At 47.3% G+C, this 13,778-nt stretch overlaps 2 protein-coding genes across 4 annotated transcripts; both read right to left on the bottom strand.

Annotated features, from left to right (window-relative positions):
- Window positions 1-1,289: 1,289 nt before the first annotated feature.
- LOC127307297 (BTB/POZ and TAZ domain-containing protein 1) lies at window positions 1,290-4,537 on the bottom strand. The gene is made up of 4 exons (XM_051338028.2): window positions 3,067-4,537; window positions 2,541-2,975; window positions 1,883-2,172; window positions 1,290-1,670 (listed from the first exon to the last, which is right to left on the bottom strand). Exons 1-4 carry the CDS (start codon window positions 3,166-3,168, stop codon window positions 1,487-1,489), a joined length of 1,011 nt encoding a protein of 336 aa, XP_051193988.1. The 5' UTR covers window positions 3,169-4,537; the 3' UTR covers window positions 1,290-1,486.
- Window positions 4,538-7,912: 3,375 nt separating this feature from the next.
- On the bottom strand, window positions 7,913-13,245 carry LOC127307298 (glutamate--tRNA ligase, cytoplasmic). Of its 3 annotated transcripts, none has more exons than XM_051338031.2 (8): window positions 12,844-13,245; window positions 12,680-12,746; window positions 11,360-11,529; window positions 10,952-11,048; window positions 10,710-10,863; window positions 9,535-10,613; window positions 8,957-9,421; window positions 7,913-8,492 (listed from the first exon to the last, which is right to left on the bottom strand). In XM_051338031.2, the coding sequence occupies exons 3-8, from the start codon at window positions 11,494-11,496 to the stop codon at window positions 8,262-8,264; spliced, it is 2,163 nt and encodes a 720-aa protein (XP_051193991.1). In that variant the 5' UTR covers window positions 11,497-11,529; window positions 12,680-12,746; window positions 12,844-13,245; the 3' UTR covers window positions 7,913-8,261. The 3 variants fall into 3 exon arrangements, with proteins under 3 accessions (XP_051193991.1, XP_051193990.1, XP_051193992.1); XM_051338030.2 differs by having other exon boundaries at window positions 12,680-12,755; window positions 12,874-13,245; XM_051338032.2 differs by having other exon boundaries at window positions 12,874-13,245.
- Between the last annotated feature and the right edge of the window lie 533 nt (window positions 13,246-13,778).

Here is a 13,778-nt window from a genome sequence, read left to right as displayed (position 1 = left end):
TTTGCTCGAGGTGGTTATGGATGGAGTGGATGGATGATTCCAAGCCTTGGAACCCGTTGCAATGCTAATGATCTTTTTGTGGTGGCCACAAAGTATACTATTGACGATGAAAAGAAGACCCACTTTTGGGAATCTTCTTGTCTTGATGCAAGAAGGACCTCATTTACAAGATCTCCAAAAGGAAGAACTACAATGTTCGAAAAGCTTTGGAAAACAATTTTTGGGTCTCCAAAATCAACATGCATGATGGCCTATCCTTGGAGCACATCATCAAATTTGCCAACCTCTGGGAGAGACTCTCAAACATCCATCTCCATGATGGGTCTCATGATACGATCACTTGGAAGCTTACCACTCACGGCTCATACTTCTCGTCCTCGACATACAAGATGCACTTTGAGGGACTCACCAGCTCTATCATGCCCGCCACGGTGTGAAAACCTTGGGCCACCCCCAAATGCAAGATCTTTACTTGTCTTGTGCTCCAAAATAGAGTGTGAACGGTGGATATAGGCTTGACCTCAGTGGATGGAAAAAAATACGGAAATTGGCTTTGCAACCAAACTTGAGAATCCACCGTGCACCTCCTCTTCACTTGCCGCTTCACAAAAAGAGTTTCGTCCAACATTAAGGAGTGGCTTGGTCTCATTGATGCCAATCCGGAGGTGCGGCATGAAGCGCAAAGGGTTGAAGATTGGTGGAGGTCTTCCAGGTAAAACAATGGTCAATCCAAAAGAGTGATGACATCGCTTGCTATGCTTATTTCTTTGGAGATTTTAAAAGAAAGAAACGCACGTGTTTTCCAAAACCACTTCTCGACGGTCAATATGGTTGCAACTAGAATCAAAGATGAGGCGGCTATGTGGTCCTTGGCCGGGACCAAAGTGTTGACTATTGTAATTCCGCGAGAGTAGACTTGAGGTTTTTGATCTTGGCTTGTGCCTTTATCATGTTGGTTTGTAACACCCTAAACCTTCTTCTCTATCAATGAAAATAGCAAATCTTTTGCCTTATACTTTATAATTACTCGAATGCAATAAATTTTATATTGTACTCTCCGTCCAGAAATAGATGTCGTATATTTGTCTATATACATATGTATCTAAACACTAAAACACGTCTAGATATATCTATATTTAGACAAATTTGCGACATCTATTTCCGGAGAAACATAATAGAAGTTACTATTTTTTCGTAAATATTTAGTTAAATTTTATAAAGTTTGACTTTAATCAAACCTAGAACCCAAGCTAATTGTAAAGGGAGAGAGAACATAAGCCCAGTTTCCGTGGTGCGAAATTCAAGTAAGATTCCATACTACAACTGAGCCGCACACGACATGGTGCCGGGAGAGTGTATTTTATGCATTTCCTTGGTGTCTGAGTCTGAGTACAGGTTAAACGCAGTGTGATAAAAACCTCAGTAGCTAGTATTCCTCCTCCCAAAATAACTGCAGTACGTCGTATCGTTGACTGTATATGCTTTCCTATCTGAATCTGGCTGATCTACTCCTGCTGCCGCTGCTGTTGTATTTTGCCCACGACCTCTTCACGATCTCCGGCACCTCCCTGTTGTCTAGGGTAGCCATGACTCCGGCCCTGGCCACCTTCTTCACGAGGAGCCTCCACGTCTTGTCCACTTTCTCTGCCTGCATCTTCGTCTTGAGATTGCTGGACACATTAACAAAAAAAAGAAGGTTTTAGCTGCCGATGTAAAACGGTGCTGAAAGTTCAGGTCTCTCAAGTTCAGACTGTGACGGATATCCGCCGGAGCTTTCGTTTTCAGGGATAGCTAGGTGGTGTTTCAGATTCATGTCGCGCCAATTAAACGTGATCGAAAGCTATGTCCCGTGGAGGAGCAGAAACCAGTATAGCTGCGTTACCTGCACAAGGGTACTCTGCAAGGCTCGGCCCGGTCGCAGACGGAGGAGTGGAGCCGGAGGAGCTGGAAGATGCGCTTGCAGTGCGGGCAGCCGCCGCCGCCGCCCTTGTTGCCGCACCCGGCCAAGTGCCTCACCAGCTGCACGATGCCCTGCCGCGCGGTGCAGGCTCCGCTGCCGTCGTCGTCGCACGGGTACGCCTCGGTGAAGGCGCGATCTAGGGATGCCATAGCGTCGCTGAGCTGCCGGTAGACGTCCTGCGACGCCCGCTCCCGCTCCCATCGCTTCTTCCTCTGTCAGCATGTATACGTCAGGAACAATGTCACTGGCGAATTTCTGTTTGGTGTGTGCATTTGTGGCCCTGTGGGATGGCGACTGTGAGAAGTCGGTGTCCATGTGTAAATTCGGAGATGTGTTTTAGGCAGGCAGTAACCATCTCCATCTGTGGGGAGAGAGGCGCTAATGTGTTGCCGAATGCAGAAGAACTGCATGGATCCATGCACCAACGCCATTATCAAAGGGCAAAGCAACCTTTCAAGCAACGGAATGCCACGTGCTGGCTACGTCAACTAAAGCCACTTTCCTTCGTCGTCTCTTTTATTTGAAGAGAAAAAATGCGTGAGAATGACAGCCAGAACAAAGAAACGGCACTTGCGCGCACCTGGTCGGCGTCGTGGAGGAGGCGGAGCAGGTTAACCTGGAGCGCGGCGTCGTGCCGGCCCGCGAAGCACCAGCCCTCGGACAGCTCGACGGCGGCCAGGTCCTTGCCGGCGAGACGCACGCACACCAGGTACAGCCGCGGCGCGTTGCAGAGCCGGGACAGCTTCAGCGCGTCCACGGCGCGCTCCGCGGTGAGGCGCGCCGCCACCGCCTCCTCCGCACGCCACTTCAGCCACGGCACGCGGTGCGCGTGTGCCAGCGCCAGCAGCGCCGCTCCGTGCGCCGCCATCGCAGCCTCCCCCCACTCCCCGGCCGTCGCCTCCCTCGGGGAGTACAGGAAGCGGAGGAAGGCCGCGACGGCGTCGGGTGAGGCGCCGAGGATGCGGATGCGCGCCGACACCTCGATCATCCGCTCCAGCACAGGCGATGCCGACGCCTTCACGCCCATCAAACAAAGTTAGCACCAGATAGATCATGCATCCACCCAAACCTCACAACCGACCAAGAGACAGTCCTCGGTCGCTTACCAGAACGGATGAATGCGCCGCGATGGTGCTCCCGTCGGACGTGACGACCCGCACGTCGGCCGGCGACGGCCGGAGCGCTTCCAAATCCACGCTCGATGTCATCGCGCTCTCCAAACAAATCTTTCCCAGGGACTGAATCCTGTTACTGTGTTTTCTTCCGATAATATCAGTAGCACGGCGATCGATTTACCAAATCCGTTTTACCAAAGATTCCTAAGAAACAGCGATCCTATCAAGGGGCCAGGAGAAACCGGAAGGGCCACCTAAGAAAAAGTTCTACGCACAAAAGGAAGGAGCTAAAAGAATGTAAAATTAGAACGAAAGAATGACGGAAGAGAGAGAGCTCGAGCGCGGCTACGCTCGGGGTTTTATATAGCAGGGAGTATCGAGGACCCGATTGAGAGCTACGGGAAGCATTCTTAAAACGTTGGTTTCAAGTGTGACAGTTCACGAACGAGCGACGAGTTCATGTTTTCCAACAGGAGAATGCTTTTGTTTTTCCTTCTACTTTTTTATGGAATTTATTGACTCGGATCCATATTGTTGTCGTTTTTCATTGGCTTTTTGTCGGCGATTGAGAAATCTATACCTAATAATAAAGGAGCTAAGGTTTCTGCCAAAAATTTCGTCAACGCTTTTTTTTGGGACTGTTTTACCCTCCCACCAAAGCGCATAATACAAATGCCACATACCGGTTCGATTCTTTTTTTTCCTTCCTTTTCCTCGAGAGCAAAGAACTGCCGACACAAGCCGCACGGAGCGCGTACCGCGAACAGGGCCAGCACTGGGCTTTTTTTTTGGTCAAAATACCGTAGCGCTGGGTCACACAGAAAATCAATAGTCCCACCTCGCTCGCATATAAGAAAATCCACCGGTTTATATGCCTAAATTTTCTGGTTTATAACAAGCTGATTTGGGATAACAAGTATCAGCAAAGCTGGACCGCACGAATTGAACCGGATTGGATTAAAGGACGGGATTGAACGAAGGAAAGGATCAGGTCCACATAATTTGGGAACGGACGACAATTATTAAAGGAGGAAATCAAAGAAACAGATTAAAGGAGGAAGAAATTGCACGGAAGAATGGGTGAGGGCGGGGGATAGATCCTGGAATGGCGCGGCTTGGCGGGCGGGCGATCAATCCTGGAATGGAGTCTGGTCGCCGGTTCTTGTGCGTGCTGGTGTGCATGTCTGGCGGCGGAGTGAGGGGAAACTGGGGGAGAATAGAGGAGACGAGGATGGAGGAGTCGGCTGGGCCTTGGAACTAACTTGGCTTGCCGGTTGGATTTCTCTGGGCCTTCTTTTGCTCAGCATAAGGCGTCATCCCGTTAGTCATGTACAAAGCAAATAAACTTCAGTTCATTCTCCTGTTTAATATCAGGTTTGTTGTTGTTGTTAATTTAAGTGAACCCAAAGTTTCTTTCTGTAATTAACCAAAGTTGCTTAAATCCATCTTTTTTAATCTATTTACATGCATGATAGGTGATCTTTACATACATCCTTTTTAAATGTAACTATGTTGTACGGAAACAGTGCTTGCCACGCGAGCGCTCCTGCCAGTTTCATGCTACGGCCGCAGGCTGTAATAGCCGATGCTTGCGGCCTCATTATCTCATACCAGCCACTGACGACATTATCCTCACCTTCCTTCTCCTACACCGTCTCCTTATCAACATGCCTCGCAAGCTGCAGACGACACAGGCGAAGCTCACGCTGGCTGCTCGTGAGCGGTTCCCGCTGACCGCCAAGCGACGTGCAGCGGAGGAGCGCGAGGCCAAGGAGTGCGTGGAGGCAGAGGGGGATCGGCGGCGACAGAGGGCGCGAAGCAAGCGGAGATGGACCCGGACATCGATGAGGAGGAGGAGGACGACGGGTGGCACGATGCCATCGAGGATGCACCACCGCCTGGCCATTAAGCCGCGTTGCTGGCCTCGTTAGAGACCTCGCCGCTGGATGTGGTCCTTGAGCGCGACCTTGCGGCGGTGAAAGCCACCATCGAGGAGCGCATGGCCAAGCTGTCATGCGTGAACACAGAGGGTGGAAGCGCGTGGCGAGCCAAGCGCCGGGCCATCGACGACCTACTCACATGGAGGGCGGAGATCTTCGCCGTCGCGCATGCCCTGCGCCTGCTCTAGATGCCCTTGCCCTAGCCCGATCGGCAGACACACTACAAGGAGGCAAAACACGACGTCATTTGTGGAGTGCGAGTGCCGGATTGGCGCGCGACATACCGGCTCGGGAACAGACAGGCGGCTATTGACGGTGCAACATGTCTTCGAGCACTCCAGGACGCCAAGAGTAGCGCACGCGATGAAGCACACGAAGATGGTGGAGGCGGAGAGGAGAGGGACGCAAAGAGCATCCAGGAAGACGGAGCGTGCGTGTGCACGCGTGGTGCGCGCGTGAAAAGCCACCCAGGAGAGGGCCAACGATGGTGCTAGGCCACCAAGCTGATGCTGGAGTGGAATCATCACGCCGGCGGGTAGCGATGGGCCATCCAGTTTAACTAGAGGAAAATCCTCGCGCCGAGAACCTACCACTTCGAGTAAAATCCTCAGCCCAGCGGTGGTGAGGAAGACCCACTTATCTGGCAGCACCTCATCATAATGTCATTCCTTTCTCCCGGTGCAACGCACGGGCACTTTTGCTAGTGCTAAAGAAAGGGTTGAGATTTGAGAACTGACAGAGCCTAAACAAAGGGATTTTTTTCCAAACGGGTTACCCTTTCCATTACTACAACATAATGGAAATACAAACTTGTTTGAAACAACAACATCAACGCAGCAAAAGGAAACAGGAAAGAGGCCGCCCTCGCACCATCGAAAAACCCGCTGATATATACTCGAAATCGAGCATCCTCTACGGGGCAAAAACCTGAGGATACTAAAGCAAACTCTAACAAGAAGTTTAGCACAACACACCCAAACAACTAGACATTACAACTTTCAGGACTAGACAAGATGAACATCCAAGGAGACAGATAGCCAGATCATGGAGCTTGAATCGCCAGGATGTTGGATACACTTGGAGTTGATGCGGAAATATCACTTCTACTGATATCCTGGGTCATGTGCATCGTCTTTTCCATCAGCTGGCTTTTTTGTCGGCGATTAAAAGGGCTGAAGAAAGGGTTGAGAATTGACAACCTGATAAAAGAGATTTTGTTGATGCATTTGAAAGGGAGTGAGAGATTATGAGAAAGTTTGTATCTGCCACTGCTTTCAGATCCTAGATCTTCCCCACACCAGCTACTGCTGCAGGTAAGTAAAAGCTGCAAAGGACATAGTTTCGTCGATTCACCGGCACGAATAGCATTTCCTACATCCCCAGCATGGAGTTCCAGACTCCTTGATCAAGATGACACATTCCTGGTACCACAAACAAGGAAGCTAGCTTTTCTAGCGTTGGCAGGCAAAGGTAAGTAAGCTAAAACATGGCAGTCTGAACACGCCCGTGGAGCCCATCCAAGCTCGCACGAACACATCTAGGCCCATGTGCGCCGCCTTGTCCCACCTCCGCCGCTCCCAGCCTCCGATCCTAGTATGGAGGCCTCCCTCCAGACCGCCGCGCTGGAGCCAAGAGGGACTAGGTTCCCGCTGCCCCCTTCATAGGCGTCACGCAGCTTCGCCCGACGGCAGCCCCGGGGGGCAAAGAGGAGGGGGGAGGGGGGATGGGAGGAGGGGTGGCGGCGACGGGGGCTAGGGTTCGCCCCCTGTCTCCTAGAGTATGCGACGAGAGGAGCGCTTCCGTCCGCAAAATTTAGTTTTCCAAATGGAATAAACTACAAAATTGTGGTTGAGCTTGTCTGTCATAAAAAAAGATGGTTGTCAATTTTGTGGAAGAAAGCAAACTAATAAACGCAAGGCGAGCCCATGTCTTGAGAAATTGGCACAACATTTTAACTTATCTTATACCAAGGATCAGCAAAGGAATTTCTCATAATTTTAGGATGAAACAACATCATATCTTAACTTGATTATGAGAGAGAATGAAGTGAAAGTACCAAAGCGAAGAATGAGGTGAAAGGGCCTACCTATGGGGGAAATGTGCTTTGACTTCCCCAGTTCGTACAATAGCACTATTTTATGGACCCAAATTCGGAGGATTAGGGCATTGGATTGGAGAATAGCTCAATCCGATAGAAACTTAGGTTGGGCCAGCGGAGGGATGAGTGGAGCTTCTGTGAATGTATTGGTTTATTGTTTCCCCTAACAATGGTGGTCTGCCCAGGACAACGACACCATCATCGACTACATCGGGGAGGACGAGGTCAAGGACAAAGGCGGCAACTGCTAGTCACGTTCCCTAAACACGTTCAGCGTTGTTGCCGAACTTAGAGCATCTTCAGTCGCGTCCGCCAAACGACCGATCCCATCCCCTAAACACGTTTGGCGCTATTGTTGTACTTAGAGCATCTCCTCTCACGTCCCCTAAACACGTCCAGCAAAAACAGCAGATCAGTTGTTTGAGGGATGCCGCCGCGTGGTGCCATGTTTGGGGTGCCCGCTCCTAACAGCGTCCCCAAACACGGCCTCCAAATAAAAATCAATTGTAAAAAATTTGTGGGCGCCCCTAATAGAGGCCCTGTGTACAAGGAAAGCGCCCCCAACAATATTGGGGAAACACACGGACATAGTTTGCGCCCCTGAAAAGGTTTTCTATCTGACGTTGAGAGGGACGTCGACTGGAAATACTCTTATCTAGGGTGAACAATGTAGATGCTATTGCAGTGCTTTGCAATTCAGATCCGTCTATCAGATGAAAACTAGAGTCTGCACAAACCTGGTAAAGTGCCCATCAGAGCAAAATATTATTACTCTTCTTTTTGAGATGCTAAACCAAGCGAACTTAAAGGTATAAATAATAATACTCATCCAAATTTATACAAAGTTAAGACATGTTTCATGGGACGGAGGAAGTAGTAAAACAGGGAATGCATGAACTACAGTTTAAGGACATAGTAAACCTTAACTTGAACAGGTCATCGAATTCTAAAACTACCTTTGGAGATGTTTGAGGAATAAACACTTGAATTATTATATGAATCAATCCATGCTCTCTCTCTTTAACTCGGATATCATCCAAAGTCTTGGGCGGCCATCGGTGGAAGTTTAAGTTGCATACCATAAGTTTGCAACACCAATGTCCAGAAAAAAGTGCTACCAAAATTTAACCAAAGATCGCTTGTAGAAGTTAGGCTCTAGAAACAATGGATGTGGACTTCTGGCGGCCATCTGGAATGGAAAAAAGCACAATCGGTTTGGATGACCGGACAAATGGAACATCACACCTGTAATACCCTTTCCTTTCGAGCTGTATAACTTCTCCATGCTTGACATTCCGCATGTTCGGGTCTCCAAGAGCTAAAGCTTCTTGTCGAGTGCAAGGGTTGAGATTGTCAAGGAAGTTCTCATCTTCTTCCAGCTGCAAAAGTGTCAGATATTATTAGGATTAGAAGTACATAGATATATGTATATACAACTTATTGATGGAGTGATGCAATATGGACATCATGATGGAAGAGAAAACCCACCCAAGGTAACGCCATCACATAGTCACGTACATATCAAAAGAAGAAAACTAAATAGCATAAACAACAGATTTCAACAATATCAGAATGAAGTATGGGCAAGTTGCCATGTTGTTTCCAACGACCAACCAATTCGTTGGAATCCTCCAGCTGTTGAGGTAAGGTACGTTGGACAAACCACTCATAGTTGAGCAGATAGTAACTGTGCACCCCAGAAATATCTGTCACTAGTCTATGTGAAAAGGTATCCATACTACAATAATAACTAATTTAGCAAATAGGTAGTTTATGAATACTGTTCTCAGGCCCATATGATTGCATGTCTACCAACATTAACTTGAAGAACATGACATCTTACCTTTTTCTTCTTAATTAGGTAGTCAAAATCTACCAAAGAGAGAGACACAAGGTCTTCAATATCTGATAGCCATGTCAGTTTCAGCTTTGTCGTCTTCACTGACCCATCAAGATGTAGTTCACCAACTAGTTGCGTAATAGTTCCATTATCTGTCTTGATTTCTCTGATGATAGCATTTCCCCAGTCCATCAAAGTGACCTCCTCACCCACGCTAATGACTGATGCATCAGCATACTCTAGCCAAATTTTGTTTGCGAATGTCGTAGCCTTCTTTCCAGCACCCTCATATTTCTTGTGCCTTGGTAAGATTCGAACAAATGGTTCCTCTGGACCATTAGTAAGTGCCAAGAGCACATGTTTGTCTTTCATTACAGCGGTATGCCTTCCGCACACTGGATCAACTATCTTCTTGTTGATTGTCCAGAGTTTATCCCACTCCATAAGATTCAGATTCTTTGAAGCACCCTTCACAAATAAATTGCAGAAAATAAGAAAAAGGGAGATAACAATTTGGTTACTCAAACATACATATAGATACAAGATCATAATTCATAACCAGTAACTCATTTGAAAATTACCTGCTCCAGTATAAATTGGATCAATGCTTCAATCTTCAAGCCACGACGTACTATGCCTTGTACCGTGGGAAAACGTGCATCAGTCCAGTCCTCTACCTTCCTATTTTGGACGAACCAGAGAAGCTTGCGCTTGCTAAGAACGGTATAAACCATATTCAGCCTGCTGAACTCATAGATTTCTACCCTCCGCAGCCCCATGTCTTGAAGGACACGGTAGTACTGTGCATTCCGATCATGGTATTCGCTTGAACGAAGAGCATGAGTCACTCCTTCCAATGCATCAACAAATGGGCAAGCAAAGTCATAAGTTGGGTAGACCTTGTATTTTGAGCCAACACGATGATGGGGATCAGGGTTACAACGGTAGTAAACAGGATCTCGAAGTGATTTGTTTGGGTCCTGCATGTCAAGTTTACCACGTACACAGCACTGAGTACCTCTTTTGGTACCATTAACCATCTCATTCCACAACGACAAGTTCTCCTCAACAGTACTGTTTCTACATTTAGATTCCACACCATCCATCCTTTCACTCCTCATTTGTTCCTTGGGTGTATCATCAACATATGCCTTCCCCTGCTTAATCAAACTTTCAGCCATTTCCATTAGCTTGGGAAAATAATCCGATGTGTATGTAACTACATCGTATCTAACCCCAAGCGTCTCGATATCTTTCAGGACATTCTCAACAAATTCATTGCTTTCTTTAGAAGGATTTGTGTCATCAAATCGAACTATTAGACGCCCATTATATCTCTCTGCAAAATACTTGTTCAACAGTGCAGCCTTTGCATGACCAATGTGGAGATACCCGCTAGGCTCTGGGGCAAACCGAACACAAACCTCCCCAACTTTTGCACCTGGGAGATCTATTTGATGACCTGAGGTGCTCTCTTTCAAACCAGGCATCTTTTCTTTCAAGCTTGGCGCAGGAGATTTGCCAATTCCTCGCTTTCCAACATAAGCAGATGTAACTTCATCTAGTATGTCTGCATAGTCTGCAGCTATGCTGTTGAACCAACGGACAAGGCTTTGATATTTCTTTGACTTCCTTAGACTTTCCCAGCGCTGACCAGTTCCTAAAGAAAAGAGTTGTGCCATCCAAGGTGAGAGAGAGAGAGAGAGAGAGAGAGAGAGAGAGAGATTACTCATTGATAAACAAGACAGTAAATTACCTGTGAGATTTGACCACACGACAATATCAGCAATTGATAGACCGTAACCAACCAAAAAGGTTCGAGGTGCCAAGTATCCATCAAGAAATGAGCAAGCTGCTTCAAATTCAGAGCCTGAAAGGATGAGTGGTGCATACTCGAGCCATTGGTCAACCTACATATGTACAAAAAATATCAACTTAGAACATTTGTCAATGATGATCTTGAAAATCAATGACAAACAGTCCATATGTAAAACATACATGTGCTGCCTGAATAGCATCCTGGCCATAGAAGCTGGAAACAGATGCAGCACGGGCAATGTACCGGAGAATCGTGTTCACGCCATGTATAAAATCCCTGTACATGATAGTGTTCATTGAGATGCTACAAATTCTGAAACAAAAGTGCTGCCTCGTTTCACCATTAATTTGGTTGACACATCATGTTCTAACAGTTGACAGTTCCAGAGACATAATTTTTTGGAACTAGAAATATTGCAATGAGGGAATAAAACTAAGAGGTAATCATCAGAGTGGGCTACAATAACTATTCAAGAATATATCATAGTAATGAAGTGTCCATAGTTATTCTTAAAAAAAGCATATGCAGCAGTTGATCAGAAAAGGAGAACCTAAAGCATAAACTATACTTGAACATTAAGTACTCACCCAGAACTGAAGTGCAGCGTGGGCACTGAACCAGAGGCAAGGGTCGGATCAATGGTTAGGGTAACACCTGCAACCTTAGCAGCAGAAATGATGGAAAGTGGCGGTCTGTCCTGGGAGAATGCTAGCTTCACCTCCATCTCTCAGCCCCTTACAAGCCAAAGGGAGGGAATCTGCCAATGGAGAATACATGTTGTGAGTCACACGGAATAATGAACAAGTCATGACTCGCACACATGTTTGTATTTTCATTTTCATCACAAGCAGCAAGGATGTACTAACACCATAACTGAAGCAGAGATACAGGGACGTCCCTGGGCCGGGACAAGAAGGGCGACCGCCCAGGGCCCAGGCTGACTAGGGCCCAAACTGTGTGCACATTTAAGTATCCGGTGTTGTATCAAGCCCACTAGCAAAGATGCAGGTAGTCAACTATGAGGCCCAAAAGCTATGGAGCAATGAATTAAGAAAAGCAAAGGCCTTCCTGCCAGCTAAGCTTAGGAACGCTTCAATCAATAGTTCAATACGCATAAGAAAATAGGTTCCACCATGCGGTCCTCACTTTGTTACCATGCAAGCGCACACGGCCATCGTTTCTTCTCTCCTTCTCTCTTCCCTTCAATTGCCCTCAAAAGTCCAAAACACCATGCTAATAAATGGAACTTGCCGTGTTCTTTGATTCACTCTTAATTTCTTCTATTCCTACGAGTTTCACTCTCATATAAGCACTCCCATCCCGGCAGTGTGCCAGAAGTTAAGGTCATGAGCTCTTCTCTCTTCTGACCTCTCATTTTTTAAACGGCTAGGTGCGGAATCGAGGACACGGAGTTTTGATGATTTCTGCTATTTTACTCCAAAAAAAAAAAAAATTCAGGTGTTCCAGCTCCTTTCTTGTAAGATTGTTACCTAATAAAAATTTATTTTGTTCTAAGATAAGAAAGGGATAGAAATATTCCCAATCCTTTGTTGAAGTGTCAGGATTGTATTAGAAAGATATTTTCTCCTATCATTTTTGTTATCATACGATCCCACCAAGCTTGGTCGAGAATTGAGACTTTATTGCTAATACTTAGCATCTCGTGTGAACTATATGAGACATTATTTGCTATCCTATTAACCCTGATATTTTTTGCTATCGATATTTGGTTCGATATTTAAGTCAAATGAAGTCCTAAAATGCACGGATATGGATACTTGTATCAGTGCCAGCTCATACGGATACATAAAGCCGCCAGTTTGGAAAAGTGCCAATACGGGATACATCTTACTATTTTTTTTAAAAAAAAAATTCACAATGTATAGAAGCTAGGAGCAGCTGATTACCTTCTTGTTTGCTCTCCTGAGGATGCCAACGCAGCTCTAAGCCTCTCTAACTGACAATGTTGATGCCCTGTTCCAACTTCAAGTTCCCAATGGACAGAATTAGACTTTAAAGTGTAGAATGAATATGGAGCAGCAAATCAAATCATTAGTTAGATGTGCATCACCTTTAGTAAGGCAATGGACCAGGAGTGTACCTTGGGTGGCTGCTGCTGCCGCCTGCGAGTGCGAAGTGGAGGTCTAAACCGGCGAGCTGGTGGAGGCCGGCGGAGGGGAGCAGCGCGGCCTTGGTCTGGTGGAGGCCAGCAGGGTCGGGTGGAGGCCGACGGAGGGGAGCGACGCGGCGGTGGTGGTCTGATGGAGGACGACGTAGGGGAGCGGCGGCGTGGTGGTCTTGTGGAGGCCGGCGGAGGGGACCGGCAACACGGTGTTCTAGTGGAGGTCGGTGAAGGGTAGCGACACGGCGGTGGTGGGAGATCCCGGAGAGGAGAGAGATGGCTCGTGGCGGCGCGGGCAGAGATGTGAGAAGGCGATAGGGTTTCTTTTGTTTTGTGTGCGGCGCGGCGCGGCGCGGCGGGATCATTGCCGGATGTAGAGGGTGGCCAGGGTGGTCCATGAACCACCCTGGAATTTCGATTTGGCCCATATACCATATAGGAAAAAAAATGGAAAAGCCCATCTGAGCAAAATTTTGACCCAACAAATGGTATTGCTTTTTCCAGTGGCGACAATAAATGTTGAAAGAGCATTTTCTGTAATGAGTTTTGTCAAGAGCAAGTTGAGAAACAAGATGGGTGTTAGTCTTTTGGACGATTGTCTCCAAAGTAATACCAATGGTCTCAGTTACATTTGTTTGTTTGTGTCCAATTTTTCTTTTTTTTTTTTGAAGATGGACCACCCTGATTTAAAATCCTAGATCCACCAATGGACAAGGGGAACAGGCACCACCGGAACGAGGTGTACGGTAGCAACAGGAGGCTACCGCTGCGGCCTGCGAGGGATGCGGCGGGCGTACTGGTCGGGCCTGCATGGGGCGCCGCCTCCCTCCCTTCCCTCGGATCCCGTCATCTCTTCCCTTCCAACGTTGGAGCATCGTTGGCTT

This window comes from Lolium perenne, chromosome 6, assembly GCF_019359855.2.
Source record: "Lolium perenne isolate Kyuss_39 chromosome 6, Kyuss_2.0, whole genome shotgun sequence".
Classification (NCBI taxonomy): domain Eukaryota; kingdom Viridiplantae; phylum Streptophyta; class Magnoliopsida; order Poales; family Poaceae; genus Lolium; species Lolium perenne.
Note: the sequence above shows the minus strand (reverse complement) of the source record. Positions and strands in the feature narration are given on the sequence as shown.

Excerpts from the sequence above, each read along its gene's own strand:
- LOC127307297 (XM_051338028.2), bottom strand. The coding sequence starts at position 3,168 with ATGACATCGAGCGTGGATTTGGAAGCGCTCCGGCCGTCGCCGGCCGAC. Across the intron at positions 2,976-3,066 it reads CGGCGCATTCATCCGTTCTG|GCGTCGGCATCGCCTGTGCT; the intron begins GTAAGCGACCGA and ends ATGGGCGTGAAG. Across the intron at positions 1,671-1,882 it reads TGCAGAGTACCCTTGTGCAG|CAATCTCAAGACGAAGATGC; the intron begins GTAACGCAGCTA and ends TAATGTGTCCAG.
- LOC127307298 (XM_051338031.2), bottom strand. The coding sequence starts at position 11,496 with ATGGAGGTGAAGCTAGCATTCTCCCAGGACAGACCGCCACTTTCCATC. Across the intron at positions 11,049-11,359 it reads ACGCTGCACTTCAGTTCTGG|GGATTTTATACATGGCGTGA; the intron begins GTGAGTACTTAA and ends TATCATGTACAG. Across the intron at positions 9,422-9,534 it reads TCCAATTTATACTGGAGCAG|GGTGCTTCAAAGAATCTGAA; the intron begins GTAATTTTCAAA and ends TTATTTGTGAAG.